Genomic DNA, 1,637 nt, shown 5'->3' with positions numbered 1-1,637 from the left:
GTTATGTAGCCAATTTAAAAATACTGATATTGTTACTAACACTGTAAAAGTACTCGTCTCAGGACTAATCATAGACCTAGCTACTTAAAATGTTAAGCGCACCATATTGTAGGCTACACAAACATGGCCTCATTTTAGCTCCTTAAACACGTTGCTTTATGAAGACGTCAATCTGCATGTAAATGTACATTTCAGAAAGAAAGCCAACGCCTTTGTCTCTACATTTAAGATTACACGTGACTACATTGTATCTCTACATTGTTGTATTTAAAAAAAGCGCCATTCCTTTTTTATGTCAATAGTTGTTTCCTAGCGTTTATCCAAGATTAGAAGAGTTTCTCTTTGATAAGAGTTTCTTTCTGATTTTCTCTTATCTGATTAGCCAACCTCAGCGTTAAACATATCTGAACCTTGTCCTATGCATGAAAACTCTTAGGCAGTTAAAACTCAGAGTATAAACAGAGTATTAATGCTACTGATTGTTTTCACTATATCTTAAAATGTCAGCGTTAAAAATAACTAACATCAGTGTATTATAAATACAAGGGGGCATTTAATTAGATGACAATGAATAGAAGGAAGATGGTTGGACAATTTTTATTTGGTAATAAATACATTCCTTTATTATTATACTCAGTCCTGTGGAACAAACAGTACAAAATCACAAGACCAAAAACATATGAACAAGACACACTGGTGAAATGAAAACTAAATCAGCATGCACAATCAACTTCCCTGATTCACTTATGTCCTGCTCTCACACACACACACACAGTACGCCTAGTCCACATCGTGATATTTATGTTCCACAGATGAACGCCAACATCCGCCATCTCCAATTCTTTTCACTTCATGGCCAGCTCTTGCTCCTTGGCCTCCACCACAAGAATCCCATCATGACACAACAGAGCCCTAAGCCCAGCTGCCTGAAGTCCCTCTGGTAGCGGGTACTGCCGCGTGAAGCTGCGGGCTACAAAACCATGCTCATCCATTCTGTTCCCATGCTGCCCCTTGATCAGCAGCCAGCCCTCAAACACTTGGATCATTATGTCCTCTGGTTTGAACTGAGTCACGTCCAGCAGCACCTGGAAAGCAGGCTCCTCACGCAGCCCATGGTGGCTGCCATCGTCGTCCGATCCCTCTGCTCTGTCCCTTGATGTGACACCTTTGAACGCGGGCCCAGGCAGGGCAAACAGGCTGTGGTCTTCCGTGAGGTCGTCCGGGTCTCTCCCGTCAAAATGGGATTCATAGCGTGCAGGGCAGTTCGCCCAGTGCTTGATGGTGACTCCCTCCATGGCAGTCCCTCTCTGTTTGTGGGACCCTGTGTCACTGTGGGCCGCGCCAGATAAAATCAACAAGGTGGTCTAAAAAAAGGTCAGCCTGTGATAATGTTTCTCTTGCAGGGGAGGGGAGGGGAGCCAGTGGGTTGCAAGGTGACTCTGGTCATGGGGTCGGGGAGCGGAGGGTGGGTCCTTTTTTTAGAGCTGACAAAGATGACTCAGGCGCTAAGATTGCTTTCTGCTTGGGGGGGGGGGGGGGGGGGGGGGGGTCGCTTTTAACCTCCTAAAATCATTCTCTCCTAAATGCTGGTGGTTGGTGGTGGTGGAGGAGGGGCATTGGTAATAGGGCCTACATTA

The 1,637-nt window shown here is 45.3% G+C and overlaps 1 protein-coding gene across 1 annotated transcript; it reads right to left on the bottom strand.

Moving 5' to 3' along the window:
- Nucleotides 1-583: 583 nt before the first annotated feature.
- Nucleotides 584-1,378, bottom strand: hspb3 (heat shock protein, alpha-crystallin-related, b3). The gene has a single exon (XM_012828675.3). The coding sequence runs from the start codon at nt 1,293-1,295 to the stop codon at nt 846-848; it is 450 nt and encodes a 149-aa protein (XP_012684129.1). The 5' UTR covers nt 1,296-1,378; the 3' UTR covers nt 584-845.
- Between the last annotated feature and the right edge of the window lie 259 nt (nt 1,379-1,637).

The sequence above is a fragment of the Clupea harengus genome, chromosome 7 (assembly GCF_900700415.2).
Source record: "Clupea harengus chromosome 7, Ch_v2.0.2, whole genome shotgun sequence".
NCBI classification, from domain to species: Eukaryota; Metazoa; Chordata; class Actinopteri; order Clupeiformes; family Clupeidae; genus Clupea; species Clupea harengus.
This window is presented reverse-complemented; position numbering and strand designations above follow the sequence as displayed.

Excerpts from the sequence above, each read along its gene's own strand:
- hspb3 (XM_012828675.3), bottom strand. The coding sequence starts at position 1,295 with ATGGAGGGAGTCACCATCAAGCACTGGGCGAACTGCCCTGCACGCTAT.